This window comes from Pipistrellus kuhlii, unplaced genomic scaffold, assembly GCF_014108245.1.
Source record: "Pipistrellus kuhlii isolate mPipKuh1 unplaced genomic scaffold, mPipKuh1.p scaffold_m20_p_37, whole genome shotgun sequence".
Classification (NCBI taxonomy): Eukaryota; Metazoa; Chordata; class Mammalia; order Chiroptera; family Vespertilionidae; genus Pipistrellus; species Pipistrellus kuhlii.
The window spans coordinates 2,859,980-2,876,133 of NW_023425537.1; the positions used below are offsets into that span (position 1 = coordinate 2,859,980).

A 16,154-nucleotide genomic window follows, 5' to 3' on the forward strand; every position below is an offset into this window, starting at 1 on the left:
TCCCGGGGGCGGTGTCTGACGGGGGCCGAGGAAGCAGGGACCAGAGGTCACTGCACCCCATCGCTGCGGCAGGAAGGGACTGCGGGGGAGGGAAGGGACATGCGGTCCAGGGAGAGGACGGCCCGACGTCGCAGGGAATCAAAAGAAAAGAACAGATTCTTACAACTAGGGACGACCCCGGAGGCCGCCGCGGGGAGGGCCGCCGGGCAAGGTCACCCGGGTGGGGACTCCCACCCGAGCTCCTCACTGCCAGCCGCTTCTTCTGCCCGCGCCTCCCAGGGCAGCGCGGCGAGGGCGCCACTGCGCAGTCTCGCGGCGCGGGACCTCCCGGGCCTCCGCAGCCAGGCGGGCGCGCGGGACCCTGGTCTCCCGGCGCCACGCTCGCCCCGCCCCCCGGCGCGCGTCCCTCACAGAGGCCCCGCCCCCCGGCGCGCGTCCTTCACGGACGCCCCGCCCACTCCACCTGCGCCCCGGCGCGCGCAACGCAGCGGCGGGGACGCGCGCGGGGGGCGCGCCTTCACGCACTTCTCGGAGCGCGGTCTGCACTGAGGGAGCACGTCCCGGCCTGACTGCGCTGCGGCTCCGGCTCCGGCCCGGGCCCTCAAGTGAGGACGCCGCCGAGGGCTGCGGCGGTGGAGGCTCCCCGGCCCGGGGGAGACCGCCCGCCGCTGGGGGAGGAGAGGGTCGAGCCGGGCGGCCGGACGCGGCCGTTGAGGGACTGGTTGGGCGGCGGAGCACGATGCGGGCGGGCGGGCGGGCGGGTCGGGGATGAGGTGGAGGCGGCGGGGGTGGGAGGGAGGCCGCTCCCCGGCGCGCGGGAAGCGCGGTTTGTCCCTTCTTCCCGGGCGTGAGGGTGCGGATGCTCGGGGTGCTGGGGAGGGGGCCCCGTCCGGCTCCCCGGACCCCAGGCCGACTGGGCTGGGGGGCGAGCGCCAGGGCGCGTCTGGGTGGACCGGGTCGTTTCTTTCCTTGGCGCGTCGCGGGAGATGGGAAATGTTGTCCATCACACACACACACACACACATATACATACACAGACACACACACACACTCAGAAAAACACAGACACACAGAAACACACACACACACAGACACACACACTCAGAAAAACACACAGAAACACACACACACACTCAGAAACACACACAGACACACACACTCAGAAAAACACACACACACACACACTCAGAAACACACACAGACACACACACACTCAGAAACACACACACAGACACCCCGCGGGATGGGAAATGTTGTCCATCACACACACAGACACACACACACACTCAGAAACACACACACACACACACACACTCTCAGAAAAACACCCGCGCACACACACCCGCGCGCCCCCGCGCCGCCGCAGCACCAGCTTCGCTCGCCCCTCACGCCGCGGGGCGCGCTCGCTCAGCCTCGCCGCGCGGGTGTGTGCGGGGCGGTGGGCAGGGGAATGCGCGCAGCTCGTGACACGATCCGGGGGGGAAAGACACCCCGTTTTCCTCGCCCGCAAAGGGAAGCTCCGGGCGGGAGCGCACGTCGGCCTGTGTGCGCGGGGTGGAGGCAGGGAGCGCCCCGATGGGATCGTGCTGGGCGCTGGGGCTTCGGTGTGCGCGTCAGTAAGCCTCCAGGGCGGACGGCCGGGTCTCCCGGGCATCGGGGACGTTGGGCAGGAACGGAAAGGGGAGGCCGGCAGTCTAGGGTCAGGCTTAGTCTTGATCTCATTTAATCCCGAGTGCAACCCTGTGGGGTTTGGAGGTGTTATTCTAGTCGGGGAAAAATGGGTCTCAGAGAGGTTAAGTCACTTCTGAAGGTCTCAGGCAGAAAATAAAATAAAATAAAATAAAAATAAAATAAAATAAAGGTAGAGCTGAGATTTCAACCCAGGGATGCCAGCCGCTTCATTTCTGGCGCTTTCTGTTTTGCGTCTGGGCCCAAAGAACAGTATTTGCTAGATTTAGGGAAGACTCCATAGGAGAGAATAGTAGGACAATGAGGGCCCTTGGGGTGTTCCAGTAAAAGTCGTTAACAAGGCGTGAATCCTTGAATACATGCTTGTTTCAATGTATTTGCCTTTAAAAAGGGGAAACCTTACACTCAGGAGAAAAGCAAATTTATTGGTACGTTCCAAATAAGGTATCCATTGAATACCTTATTTCCCAGATACTCAACTATGTGACCACGAGTAACAACATGAATAAAATGTAGAATCTGTGCCTTGAGTTTAATTGGGAAGGTGGTCTTATAAAAGAGTTCTGTAATACTCGACTGAACGTGGCAATCTGCATTGGTGTGTGAATTAATTGGGTTACAACAGTTTTGAGCACAAGCTTTTAGGAGCCATTAAGAGAAGGTGTTGGATAGCTTATCATTGTGCCATTGATGGCGTCGCTGTTTTCCCATTCAGCAAGAAATGCTGCCGTGAACTTTAGGTTAAAATCTAGCCATTAAGTCATTTTAACAGGGAGTATTTTGCCGTGTTATTATACTGCCTTTAGCAAATGTTCAAATAGTAGAGAAGAGAGCATTTATAATTTATCTCCTGTTAAGTTAAAAGGTTTGATATATTTTTTTTTTGTAGTGCTTTTATTTCATTAGTTGGAAAGCCTGTATGGGCAGGATTTCTTTCAAGTTAGCTGCCAAGTATGAGCTTAACCCCTTCTTCCAAAAAATAAATGTTAAAAGTACAGAGTGGGCAAAAGTAGGCTTACCGTTGTTCGCATGGAAAAATCACACAGTAATAATAATAATATTTGTTTTGTGTAGTCATAGCTGTAAACAGACTTCTGCCCCACCCTGTATAGTTAATACCAGGTCCCATGCATTTCTGCTTTTGTGGCTCAGCGTTCTAATGAGCACAGTCTTCAGTTTAGGCTGAAATTCTAGTAGCACTTCGTTGAAACGTATCACGTTACGTTAGGCACATTAGCGGTAGATGGGTGGGTGGGTAGGAGGGATGGTGGGGCATGTTGGAAATTTCCAGTAGCTTCAGTATTCAGTGAAGTAGAAATCTGCTTGTCATCGAGGGTAATGGGGTGGGGTGGGGTTATGGGGCGGGGAAGAGGTGGTTGAAGGGGGGGGGGGGTGTGTGGATGCTTTTTGAAGGTTTGGAGCTTTGAGACGGTGAATAGATTGGTGAAATAGATGATTGCCAGGCAATTAACCATTCAGTCTGAGGTATGAAAAGCCCGGTAGAGGAAATAGGGGGTGCTATATGTGGGTACACAAAATAGTGTCTTAATTTGATTTCGCACCCTAGGTGTTCCACAATTTATTTCCATTGCCCATCTGTACACTGTGGTATGAAGCATGCACCTGCCATCCTTTGCCCTAATTCACTTTGTGCCTCTGCCATATTGCAGGTGTCCTTGTTCTTTATGCAAGTTAAGCTTTTTGGGAGTCTAGCTTTTCCTTTTTTTTTTTTTTCCCTCTGCCTGGAATTTCCATTCCAGTCTTTTCCAAGCTCTTTCCCCCAATTTCACTTATCACATTATATTGCATCTTATCTATCTGTAAAGTCAGTGATAGGGTCTGACTTATTTTTCGTCATTATGTTTAGTGTGAAATGAATGTGCCACTTTTCTCTTTCTTATTCCTTTTATCTGTATCAGGGGTCAGTAGGCCCCCATTTCTGTAAAGAGTCACATAGTTAATATTTTAGGTTTTGCCGACCATCTGGCCTGTGTTTCAGTTACCTAACTCTGCTGTTGGAGCACAAAGCAGTTACAGACAATACCGAAACGAATGAGCATGGCTTTGTTCCAGTAACACTTTATTTGAATTTCATGTACTTTTACGTGTCATGGGCTATTATTCTTTGATTTCCCAATCCCCCAATCATTAAAAATGGGGGCGGGGGGAACCCTCTGAACTCGGGCTATACAAAACAGGCTGGATTTAGCCACCACCTCCTCCATTGTCATTTGCACAACATTGATCTCTAAACTCTCAGAAAGCCTCGTAATTTGCAGGAAGGTGATATTGGTTATAATATTACCATTAGTGGTAGAGAAGCAAAGATAGATAAAGCAGTTTTTTGTGTGTGTGTGTTTTTTTTTTGTCAAGGATCTCATGGGCAAGTTCAAGATTAAGACTAAGATGTGAAAAAAAAGATGATGACCAGTTTGGTAACTGCAATTACGGTTTATTTATTGGTTACAGACTCGGAACAGAGGAGCGATAATCAGCTTTGCTGGGGTGGAACAGAAGTAACTTCAGACAGTCAGCGGCACATTTTCAGCTGAGAGCCCTTCTGAGACTTTCAGGCTTGCTAAGGTGATTGGCCACATCCGTTACCAGAAGATTAAGAACAGGGTGATTCACTTTATTTTATAGGATATAATCTGAATTCATTTCTCTCGGAAATAAAACCAATGCCTCCCAAATTATTTTCCCCTAACAACTATTTCTAAAGGTCATGTACATTTTGTATTGTTTTGAGAAAGATGAACTATGTTTCATAGCATGCTAATGCAGTAATCAATATTTCTTTAGTAAACAAATGAATGTTTGAGATTGAGTTTCAGATTATGTAAACTTCTAATCTTTAAGTCAATTATTAATATATTAGAAAAGGAGAAAGGGCTTTAGTAGCTTTCAGTTTTCTTGCAATTTATTTGATTTAGTATGAATTATTTAACCTAAGAAAGTATTCATCTAGGAAAGTTAAATATTTGATTAATACGAGGTGTTTAAAACCTATCTGATTATTTAAAGCTGTACAACAAAAGTAACACATTCCCCAGGTATCTGTGAGTCAATAGAAAGTAACTTAAATTTTTTTAAACTTCTGTACCTTTATTTCTGTATATTTGTCATTTTCTTTAGCACTTAAGAAGTGGGTTTGTTAAAGAGTATTTTTTACCAAAATAACTGCATTGGTAAGACTTTGAGTCAGAACTATATCAAGTGTTACAAGTTTCGAAAGGTATATGTTAAAAATATGCCATTAAAAGTTTTAATGTTTATTAGTTGTAAACTTGTGCTTTCAAGGATCATCTAATGTTGCAAAAAAAAAAGTCTGATATATGTTGCTACTCAGAAAGCTGCTCTTTAATGTTGTGTGACCCTCTCCATCCTTTCCAGCTCTGCCATGTGCTTGTGTGAACTATATTACTAGAGAGCGAACTCCTGGATATTATTTGCATGATTCTGTTCTCACAGCCAATGTTAAATGTGGGGCAGGCCAGGCCTTCTTCGCTGCCTTTCCCTTTTATTCTTTTGAACACCACCACTTGCTGGAGCACTTTACTTAATAGCGGCTTTAAACGTTTTGCCAGAAGATTTCAAAATCTTGGCATTGGCTTCTGATTTTCATTTCTTAAAAAAAAAAAAAAAAAAAAAAAAAAAAAAGAGTTGATATTTTCCACATGCTTCATTTGCCAAGTCATTTTGGATTGTATGAGACTCTGAGTTTTGCCTTAATCCTATGGAGAGTGTTGTTCCTTTCTTTTAGCCTGCTGCCAACCCGGTTAGGTTCCGGCTGCAGGTTTACCCACACTGTGTGAGCTGTGGTTCTGTTTCGGTTTGGTTTACAAGAACCTTTGCACTGCAGTTTGGATGTGTCCCGTGTGTTCCACCTAGTGACAGGTCTGGATCTGGACAGTGGTCTGACATCTGTCTGTTCAGTTCCTTAAGCCTGTGGTACACAGAATAGGATAAGATCCCTGTATGCCCAGTTTGGAGGTTAGTTCAGGAGTTAATAAACAACTTGGCTGTGTTTCTTTCCTGAGCTCCTTTTGATTTGTTCTCCCTCTGGCTTTCCTCTTTTTCATCCTCCAGCCGGAAAGCTATGGTTTATCTGTATCACTGGGCTACACAGTTTTGCCACCACATTCACGACATGAGGGGCGTGTTGGCAAGGAGGGAAGAAAGCAGTAGGGTTTGGCCCCCCTCCTTTAGAACCATAACTTGCATTATTGCAGCCTGCCACTACTTTCTTGGTATTGCAGGGGGCTGGGGACACAAGAAAAAGCAGAAAACAAAATAAGATTGGTGCCCTGGTGCCTGCTTGCAGTGCATTCCAGTAAAAAGTGGCAAGCACCCTGTTGGCTGGGTGGTAGTCATAATTCCTGCTCCCTCTTGTTTCGCATGCCACTAATTACCTCCCAGGGTCTTCTAATTGCTGCTCAGAGACAGCATGGAGTATACTTAACTCCATCCAACATGAGACTGAGACATCCGTTTGTTTTGCCATTAAGAATGGCATGTTCTTAACTGTGTGGTTCCAGTTTTTTAAAAAAAAAGTTTTAATTTTTGTTTTTAAATCTCCCCCCTTTAATAGACTGACCCAGAAAACATGGCTACCGCAATTAGGGAGGTGGGAGTTTGGAGACAGACTAGGACACTGCTACTGAAGAATTACCTAATTAAATGCAGGACTAAAAAAAGTAGTGTTCAGGTAAGTTAAATGTTTTTCTTTCTTATGGCCTCTTGCAGTTTATATTGCATTCCATCTTTAAGAGATGTTTATTTTGCTGAGTACATTTTTATTATAATTTAATATTGTTAGGTTCCTTTAATTTGCTTGTGAAGTAAAAAAGCCATAGAAAGCTATTTTCTAAATGTTAAAAATTCTAATGATTCCTAAATTTAGTTAATGTCTGATATCAGTGCTTAATTTTGAATTTTTAGAAATGCATTTCCCAAGTTTCATGATATGAAAAATAAATTCCACAGACAACTTTGTTGAACATTATTTTGTAATTTATTCCCCGTAACTTCTCATCTTTTGACTCTTGGTTGAGTTGCCTAACATTACCAAAATTATGTCATGTGTTTGTTTAAAGTAATTTTTAAAGCATACATTGCTTTAAAGGATAAAGGAAAAATAAGAACTCTGGCTAACCAGTTAATAATAATTTTAAAGGATGAAAATATATTTTTTATTTTTTTCCTGAAACCAGAACAGTTAAATAGCAAGATGAAATAATAGATAGTTCATCTCTATTATAGTGGACTATTAATTTAACTGAGTGTAGTTTTAGAAATTTAGGTATAATTAAAGCATGAGTTTTAATGTAGAACTAAATAAAGACATTTTTATGGTCCTCTCTATTAGGGGTGTTTGGTAAGTTATTTTAAATAAAATTATATATGAGTACATTTGTTTAAATACATTAATTTTTATGTCTTGATTTATTACATGACTTGTTTTTTAAAATACAGTAAAAATTTAAAGGAAAATTAATATGACTGTTGGGTTAGGATAGAACTGCTTTTACCTTTTTGTACTTGAGAGCCAAATTTCTCATGTTTTTTCTTGGTATTATATTATTTGCATAGAAACTTTGATGAATTTTGTTGCCATTGTTATACTTCATAATTATTTTGTTTCCTTTATTATAGGAAATTCTTTTTCCACTGTTTTTTCTATTTTGGTTAATATTAATTAGCATGATGCATCCAAATAAGAAATATGAAGAAGTGCCTGATATTGAACTTAATCCTATGGACAAATCTATTCTCTTTAACCTAATTCTTGGATATACTCCAGTGACAAATATTACAAGAAACATCATGCAAATGGTTTCTACTGATCACCTTTCTGATGGTATTGTGAGCTTTTATCTCTGTATTCTATCTGTTACAGAAAACCTTTTCAGTATTTTTCTACTTGCTTTATTGAGAAAATAACATTCTTAACACTTAGAGACATGCCCTTTCACCAAAGTATAGTTTTTAAAAAATATTAAAATAATTTAATTCTTCTCTTATTTTTCTTCTGAAACTTTAATTTATATTTTTGTTAGTAGGATGCATATAATATATGTTTTAATAGTTTATTTTTAATTCTTAGGCCATCACAAAGTAAGTGTATTTATATGGGACAAAAGATTGGAAGGAATATTAATAATATGTCTCATGTAATAATTAAGAAGTTGGAAACATATGATAAAGATGATAAAGAAGTAATCTTTTCAGATTGCCATACTTATTTATGGAGGTATATGGTGTCAACTGGAGAAGCACTTAGTTTTGGATACTGTGACTGTGGCTATGTGCCTAAGTCTGTTTTTCTCAGTTTGTACTTCTCACAAAGAAATGGAATAGGAAACACTGAGGTATGAAGAGTAAAGTGGTTGAGCGAGAACCTAAAGCAGGACATGGAGAAAGTGACAGAAATGTTCATACTGTGGTGACTGATTTAATAAAATGCTGAATTGCAGAAAAGAACAGATTAACATGTCTTATGATAACAGATGAACATGTTTTATAATAGGGTAGTTGTAATTAACTTTTAGTATATGTCATGACATTATCGGATAGCGCATCATTCAATAGAAGATATTTGTTTACATAATCAGGAGTCAAGTAACTTCCCCCATTGATTTCTTTCTGGCTTATTGCTATTTAATATTTTTATCCAACACCTATCTTATTGGTATATAGCATGTTTGTTGATTTATCATATTAAGCACAAGTAACATGGATAATCATAATAATTTAGCATGCCAGCTCAAAAAACTGATCAGAAATGTTAACAGAATTTATTGATAACTCTAAGCAGGAGAATAGCATATACACCAAAGAAATTCAAGTCAGTGTATATTAATTTAGATGCCAAAATAGTAAAAACATATAGATTTCTTAAAAGTTCTGTCATTTTAATATAAGCTATCTGAAAGTGGGATATACCTACATAAATGGTAATTTGACTAAGAGGACATTGACCTAACACCCTTTTTATTCGTATCAATCCTGGAGTTGCAGGTCTACCTTAAGAGGTCTGGAAAATCACAGTAATTAACATTTAAGTAATACTTTAAATTTACACAGCATTTTCATATTTGAAACTGCATTTGATCTTAAGAATACAGTGTGATCAGGTAGGTATTATGCATCAGGATATTAAAGTTTGGGGAATTATTTGCCTGTGCTCACTCAGCTAATAAGTAATAAAGTTAAATACTAATCCTACGTTCTTTCCACTTCATCACATGTGCTGAAGCTTCTGTACTGGAAACTAGTTGCTTGTAAATAAAGCTTCAGTAAAATATTTTAAAATTAGGATTATCTGATGTGAAAGGATCTGAATGATGACTACAGTATTTCCTCCATGTATCTTCTAAGAGAGGAACAGGCTATATTGGTTTTCAGTGCCAATTTTTATTCAAAGAAGCATTGCATCATAGTTACGAAAATATATACTTTAGTGTCTGAGAAAAATTATGGAATTTTCTTCATAAGAAGATATTTGAAAAAAAAAACCACTCATTTATCAAGAACTTATTTGTATAGTTTAACTTGGAGATAGATAAGTGAACTGCAAGTATCACATATAAAGTGTATATTCTTATCATACCCATAACATGTATTGTACATAATTTATATAGTTAAATCGTGTGTGTAAAATTTTACTATTTGTTATTTTTTGGTATTTTTTTAGAAGAGCACTTCATTTTCTAAGAAGCTAGAACATAAAACGGAAGTGCTTACAAAATATTATATTCATCAAATATAAAGGTCTATTGTATTAGATAATTTATTTTAAATTGTGACTTAACTATATTGTTGTATTTTATAGTCATAATTACTGAAGAATATGCAAATGAAAAAGAATTGCTAGCAGCCAGTCTTTCTAAGACCGACAGCTTTGTAGGTGTGTTTTTCAAAGACTTCATGTCCTACGAACTCCGTTTTTTTCCTGATATGATTCCAGTAACTTCTGTTTATATGAATTCAAGAGGTAAGTAGTTTCCGCTAAAAAATTGAAAACTTGTTAAATGCATGTGTTTTGCTGCTCATAGTTTACATGCAAAATTTTAGTCAGGTCCAACATTGGCATTTTCAACAATGCTTATTTATTCAGATAAGAAAACTGTCAAGTGTAGCATGAATATATGTAAGTCTACTTAAATAACCACCTATCTACATCTACGTATATAATACAAAATACAATTAATCTAACACCCATTTTCATTTTAATACGTTTATATAACATCAATTACAGTAATTTTTTTTCTGTAATTTAATTCTGTTATTTTTTTCTCCATTTAATTGTTTTCACAAATAGTATATTACATATCTTTAAAACCTCAAGGTTTTCCACCAGAGAACTTCATTAGTTTATGTTTGAAACATGGAAAACAGCCTTCAGTGCTTAAACTTCTGAAGAAATATTATTAACCAGAAACATTTGTTGATCAGTATTGAAGTCACTATCATTATGCTAAGTATTGAATTTGTGGCTAATTCCAAAAAGGCCTTAGATAATATTTTTTTCTATTGACTTAACCTGGGCTTGTCCTTGTATCTGGAAGTGCTTTCAAGCTTATAAGTCATTGTAGAGTAACTTTCCTTAAAACAAAAAAGTGGCTTATTTTAAATATCTTTACAATTCCTTTCTATTTATTTTTATTTATTCAGTATCATAACACTTGTTAACATATTCTACAATTTCAAATGAACAAGTCAGGAATGGGATGTTTTTAGTTTTTGAAGGGTAATTGCTTATTTTCTTTGGTCCTGTAGAAAATGAGTAATCATATTTTGGTAAACATCCATGTTACCTTTAAAAGAAGGCATTTGCAAGTCATGCAGAATCTTATATCTCACATTTCCTCCCTCCCCCTATAGCTGGCTGTTCAAAATCATGTGAGGCTGCTCAGTACTGGTCCTCAGGGTTCACAGCGTTACAAGCATCCATAGACGCTGCCATTATCCAGGTAAATATGATAAAGGAAGAAAAAAACAACCCTTATTTTAACAGTTATGCCCTAGGTATTTACAACAGTATTTGTTTTGACTGCTGTCAAATGAATAAAATACATAACTTATTACAATTTAAGAAAAAAGATAAGGACAAAGTCATATTTTCTGTTTTAATATTTTTGAAACCCACATTTAACGGATAATTTCTAAATATATAATTCAGCATTCTATGTATCTGTATTATTGTATCTGTGTTGACCATAGGTAATATTTGTGAAAGATCTGTATTTTCAGACTTTGCCCCTTGAATAAAAATAACTTAGACTATATTTATCTTAATCATAGTAGATTTTATTTTTTAATTTAACATTTATAATTTCAGACTTTGCCCCTTGAATAAAAATAACTTAGACTATATTTATCTTAATCATAGTAGTAGATTTTATTTTTTAATTTAACATTTATAATTTATCTGCCAAACATGATTCTAAGTTATGTGCTAATATTAACCAATTTAATCTTTTCCAACCCTTTGTGATTGGTGCTGCTGTTATTATGTCCATTTTATATATGAAACTAAAGTAGAGGGAGATTAAGTGATTTTCCAAAACTTGGTTAATTTAGAGGCAAAGCTAGTTCAGCCTATTGCTTTTTGGCAGTGTAGTTTTAGTACTATTCTGCCACTAGGATTGCATATAGAATGTTTCAATTATATTTTAAAGACAAGCTTAAGGCTGATCCATGCTTCACATTTTTATAAAAATGAACAGGAGGCCTTGAACAGAAGACCTATCTCTGTTGTTAGACTGCTATATAGTAAAACGATTACAATAATGCTTTACCTGACAGGGTTGTTAAAAGAACCAAAGGAGATAATATACATAGAATCGTTTTATAAACTCTCACACATGGGATATGTTTTATAGATATGTAATATTACACAAATCAGTAATACAGAAGTTTAAGGTACAGACAGTCCAGATCACACTGGAAGAATAGGCCAAGTAGATCACATTTTATACATTACATTGAATATTGGTAGAGGTATCATAGGGCATCAATTACATTATTCTATCTATACCTGCTGTACAAATATAAAACAATAGGATATACTATTTAAAAAATACTATTTAAAAGTACACTTTTAATGATATTCATGTTACTAGTAATCATTCCTTAATTCTTCAATTTTATAAATGAATATGTTAATATACATAATTGCTTAAGATGATAACTGAAATTTAATTTTCTTTGACAAATTATTTTAACAAAATATGTATACTTCCCAACTTCTGACTTTAAACTTTATGGTCTGCTTCCAGAATGCATAAAAGCAATATTCTCTGTCATGGTTTTGGGATCAGTCACTTTATTTCAGGTGTTTAGCTTCTTGAAGATTGTATTAACTAGGTTATTGACTAATTTTCTTGGTATATTTATCACAATTTTTTAGGGGTTACTTTCAGGAGAAAATTAATCGAATGTATTTACATTTTCCAATTATAGTTGAAGACCAATGTTTCTGTATGGAAGGAGCTGGAATCAACTAAAGCTGTTATTATGGGAGAAACTGCTGTTGTAGAAATAGATACCTTTCCCCGAGGAGTAATTTTAATATACTTAGTAATAGCATTTTCACCCTTTGGATACTTTTTGGCAATTCATATCGTGGCAGAAAAAGAGAAAAAGCTAAAAGAGTTTTTAAAGATAATGGGACTTCATGACACTGCCTTTTGGTATGTTATTAAAAGTTTATTCAGTATGGTTATTAATTATACAAATTTCAGAATTTCAATTTTGTTACTCACCTGACTTGGTAGGAGAGGTACTGCTCCTGTTTTCTCACAGTGCTTGTCTTTCTCTTGAAATGTGAGACTATTCAACAAGCTTCTGCAATCGATTGGCTTGTTTTAACATAAGAAAAGTGGGATTTGGAAAGCCTGTTAACATTACATGTTAAATTTTATTGCACATTTTGTTTGCATTGATAAAGTGTGCTCCATGTATTTTAGTGTATTTCTTCACTGCAAAGAATATATGAGATCTTGGAGAGTTAGAAATTAATTGCTTTGTATGGTCCTCTCCCAATATCGTAGCATATATATGCTATTAAAAATTTAGTTAAAGTGATTGAACTTTGTGCATGCAGTTTATAGGCTTTTTTCCTGAAAAAAAAAAAGGTTATTTGTGTGAATTAAGATGAAATTGAAATAATTGATAGAGAAACAAATGAAAAATGTTTTCACAAGTGAACATTTTGAAACAATGATAATTTTATAGAGTCATGCATTTTTATTAGTAATTCTAGGTGTATTTTTTTGAGTTTTACTATTATGAGAAAATTTATTTGGACCCCATATTGGGAGAAAAGTTAATACATTTTGGGAAAAGTTAGTAAGTAATGGGAGTTGGTATTATAGGCCACTTTACAAAATTTTATTCCATTTAACTCAATGCAACAGTTAATTATAACACTTTACCTGCTGAGATCATTGTGTATAACCTGTTTTCTTTGCTTCTTTTTTCCCCCTCCTGTCATTTTAGCAGTGATTGGTTTTTAAGATGCATTGGGTTATTAAAGTATTTTGTGAGGAAGCAGTAGCTGGAAGAATTTAGGCAAAACAGTCTTTCAGTGCTTCAGGTTTACCTTTGTAAAATGATGGGCTGCATTTTGGAAATTTAGGTATTCTTAGCTCTATTATAGTGATTTTTATGATAGCATATATTAAATCAACTACTAACTTGATAGATAAAGATAAAATGAAACTACTATAGAAATTCCATTGAGCTCTGATTTGAGGAGAAATTTTGAACAAATATAGTGAATCTGTTATTGGTCTTCTTGATCTGATGTGTAAATATGTAGTAATTATGTTGTTAGTGATTAGTGATGTAGTCTTGTTTAAAATATCATAAGTTACCAGGGGTTTTATTGTAGCACATGCACCAAAGAAAATTGCTAGTCATTAAACTCGTGTATTTTAAGAAAATCAGAAGTAATGTGTATGATTGAAATTTTGAAATATTAAATTTAAATTATCATATTGATAACTCATTTTTTTACTCTTGCAAAGATAATCACCATTTAATATCTGTATCAGAGTATAACTTAACCAGTACAGTATTTTTAATTACATATAAGAGTATTCATTTTCAATACATGAACATACACAGAAATTAATAGATTGATTTAACTTTAAGAATATAATGGCTGAAACAAAGATGAAATGTAGTTTAAAGTGATTTTGAACTTTTAAAACCCATGCATTTAGCCATAAATATATTTGTATTCTCATTTTAGGCTCTCCTGGGTTCTTCTGTATGCAAGTTTGATTTTTCTCATGTCCATTCTAATGGCAGTTATTGCAACAACTTCCGCGTTATTCCCTCAAAGTAGCTGCGTCGTGATATTTCTACTCTTTTTCTTGTATGGACTATCATCTGTAAGTATTTCCACTTGAAATACGAATAAGGAACTGCCAAAATATTTGTTTAATGTAGTAAAGTCTTATTCTTTGGCTTACTTATAGTCAATTTCCCAAGAAAGACAGATTGTTATGAGGTTATTGATAAATGACACATATGGCATCATTGTACCTCGTTCTAGGAAAGGTACAAAATAGTCTCAAGTTTCAATTAAACTTGTTTTTATACGATGTATTTCACATACAAATCTTCTGAACCTATTTTTTACTCTTCATATAACGTGCATTTAAGATTGTGTAGTGCTAGACTTTTTATCCCTTTGTTTCATGAAATCTTGAAAGTAAACTTATATTATAGGATGATGTTGTATAAAGATATGTCTTTGTAAATGAAGATCTTGGGAAGTGTTGATGTCCATTCAGTATATTGGCTGAATGCTGACTGTTAATGACCAGCCTTTGCTTTAAGTGGTTCCAGTTTCCATCTTGGTTGGCTTATATACCCATGCTGTGCCAGTTATAAATATTTCACTATCATTTCTTTTCTTTAACATAATAATTTACATATCACTCATACACTTTTCTACATAATTGCCCAGTTTTTAATGTGTTTTGTTTCATATCGAAACAAAACTTTAAAGATGGGGTCTATATTTAAAAGCTTATTGATTTATTGTTTTGTTCATGTATGTATACATCTAACTCCAGAAACACATAGCTGTTATGGTTTCTGTAGACTACAGATGATCATGTTTGCCTCCTATCTAGATAATAAGCAGTTTTTAAGTTTGTCAGTTTAAATTTTTAAAAGTATATTTCTATTTGTATGAAAATAAAATATCTTACTGTAGCATTTATAAATTATTGTACTTTAATACCAATGTATATGAACAATGTGCATTAAACTTAATGTTTATATTTTATAGGTATTTTTTGCTTTAATGCTGACACCTCTGTTTAAAAAGTCAAAACATGTGGGAATAGTTGAATTTTTAGTCACTGTGGCTTTTGGATTTGTTGGCCTTTTGATAGTCCTCATGGAGAGTTTTCCCAAATCATTAGTGTGGCTTTTAAGTCCCTTCTGTCAGTGTACTTTTTTGATTGGTATTGCACAGGTAGGTGGCATATTTATATTGCTTTCACTAAATGTTGTCTTTTCTGTTCAGCTTCATGCAGCTTGTTACACTACCATGATTTGAAAGAAAAAAAACACAACATTAAATTTAAATCTGAGAAAGAAATATTTGAATGCTGGAGAACATTGTATACTGGTTTCATTTATATTTTCTCCATTTTAATTTGTTCATTTATATTACCTGTTTGTAAATTCTCCTGGTTCTGTTAGTATATCTCAGCAGTCTAGTTCATTGCAATAATAACTCAGTTTGTTAGAAGTGATTAGTTTAGGTGTCAGGTAATTTAGATTGCTTATGGCCTGCTTACATTGTTACCTGTTGTAAAATAATCTCAGATGTGTGTCTGGAGGAAATTGTGTGTGGAGCAGAACAAATATTTAATGACTATAGCAGTAAAATAAGTAGACTTGGTGGATATTATTGGTCCAGGATTCATGGGATTATCATTCACCTAAATAATATCATACTTTATTTTTATTTAATTTGATAACTGATAGTATTATAATTCAATACCCCAGGAGTGGATGTATACTAGTTTTAGAAGCACCACATTAACAATATGATTGAAAGGGATTGCTGTTATAAACTTAAGAGTTTGGTAAAGTTCTTACTGTTTTCCTTATAAATTTATGTTACTAACATGGTAGATTTTAATCTGTTAAAAGGCTCAATTTGATTACTGTCACTCTGGATATAAGAAGTAATTCTTAGTAGTAACTTTTGCTTATTTTTTTTTAATCATTTTTGTATAATAAAATTGGTATTTCTGTTCTCCAGGTCATGCATTTGGAAGATGTTAATGAAGGTGCTTTATTTTATAATTTGACTGAAGGTCCATATCCTCTAATTATTACTATTATCATGCTAATACTTAATAGTATATTCTATGTCCTCTTGGCTGTTTATCTTGATCAAGTCATTCCAGGTATGGACATAGTTTTTG

General features: G+C 36.5%; 1 protein-coding gene across 6 annotated transcripts in view; it reads left to right on the forward strand.

Moving 5' to 3' along the window:
• Positions 1-465: 465 nt before the first annotated feature.
• ABCA5 (ATP binding cassette subfamily A member 5) overlaps positions 466-16,154 on the forward strand; it is a 54,326-nt gene continuing 38,637 nt past the window's right edge. For 2 of the 6 annotated variants that reach the window (XM_045570763.1, XM_045570764.1), the window contains exons 1-10: positions 488-605; positions 4,159-4,272; positions 6,281-6,397; positions 7,345-7,549; positions 9,524-9,685; positions 10,576-10,664; positions 12,157-12,386; positions 13,952-14,093; positions 15,002-15,190; positions 15,989-16,136. In XM_045570763.1, coding sequence (XP_045426719.1) covers positions 6,296-6,397; positions 7,345-7,549; positions 9,524-9,685; positions 10,576-10,664; positions 12,157-12,386; positions 13,952-14,093; positions 15,002-15,190; positions 15,989-16,136 — 1,267 coding nt within the window. In that variant the 5' untranslated portion in view covers positions 488-605; positions 4,159-4,272; positions 6,281-6,295. Of the gene's footprint in view, positions 606-4,158; positions 4,273-6,280; positions 6,398-7,344; positions 7,550-9,523; positions 9,686-10,575; positions 10,665-12,156; positions 12,387-13,951; positions 14,094-15,001; positions 15,191-15,988; positions 16,137-16,154 lie in introns of those variants that run through there. The other 4 variants (XR_006739588.1, XM_036407692.2, XM_036407693.2 and 1 more) reach the window with 4 other exon arrangements.